The sequence below is a fragment of the Nestor notabilis genome, unplaced genomic scaffold, assembly GCF_000696875.1.
Source record: "Nestor notabilis isolate BGI_N333 unplaced genomic scaffold, ASM69687v1 scaffold28162, whole genome shotgun sequence".
Lineage (NCBI taxonomy): Eukaryota > Metazoa > Chordata > Aves > Psittaciformes > Psittacidae > Nestor > Nestor notabilis.
This window is the reverse complement of record NW_009920122.1, coordinates 1-391: the sequence shown is the minus strand read 5'-3', so window position 1 is coordinate 391 and position 391 is coordinate 1. Positions and strand designations below refer to the sequence as shown.

At 64.2% G+C, this 391-nt stretch overlaps 1 protein-coding gene across 1 annotated transcript in view; it reads right to left on the bottom strand.

Moving 5' to 3' along the window:
- LOC104402623 (huntingtin-interacting protein 1-like) overlaps positions 1 to 367 on the bottom strand; it is a 3,635-nt gene extending 3,268 nt beyond the window's left edge. The window contains exons 1-2 of the mRNA XM_010010542.1: positions 239 to 367; positions 27 to 137 (exon numbers count right to left, since the gene is read on the bottom strand). Coding sequence (XP_010008844.1) covers positions 27 to 74 — 48 coding nt within the window. The 5' untranslated portion in view covers positions 75 to 137; positions 239 to 367. The remainder of the gene's footprint in view (positions 1 to 26; positions 138 to 238) is intronic.
- Between the last annotated feature and the right edge of the window lie 24 nt (positions 368 to 391).

Sequence of the window (391 nt, the reverse complement as noted above, 5' to 3'; positions counted from 1 at the left end):
GCCTCACTGCACGTGGCAATCCTCACCTCGATGCGGGCGGCTGCTGTTTCGATGGCTGCTGCTGTTGCTGCCATCTCCTTGTCCACCAGGTCACCCAGCTCCTCCTGCTTGACATCCAGCCCTCTGGGCCGCAGCTCCTGCAGACACGACAAAAAAGGACCGTCCAGGGCTGGCATAACCCCTCTGGCAGTGCCCGCCATGGCCTGACCCCATCCCACCAGCCCTCTTGGGCACCCACCTCCCCGATGGCGCTGATACGGCCCAGGCAGTTCGTCACCAGGCTGCAGTCGGCACCTTTCACCTTGCCTGGGTCCTGCAGGGCACTGAGGTAGCTCACGGCCTCGCTGCCGCACTGCTTGCATGCTTCCAGCAGACCTGCAAGGGCAGCACA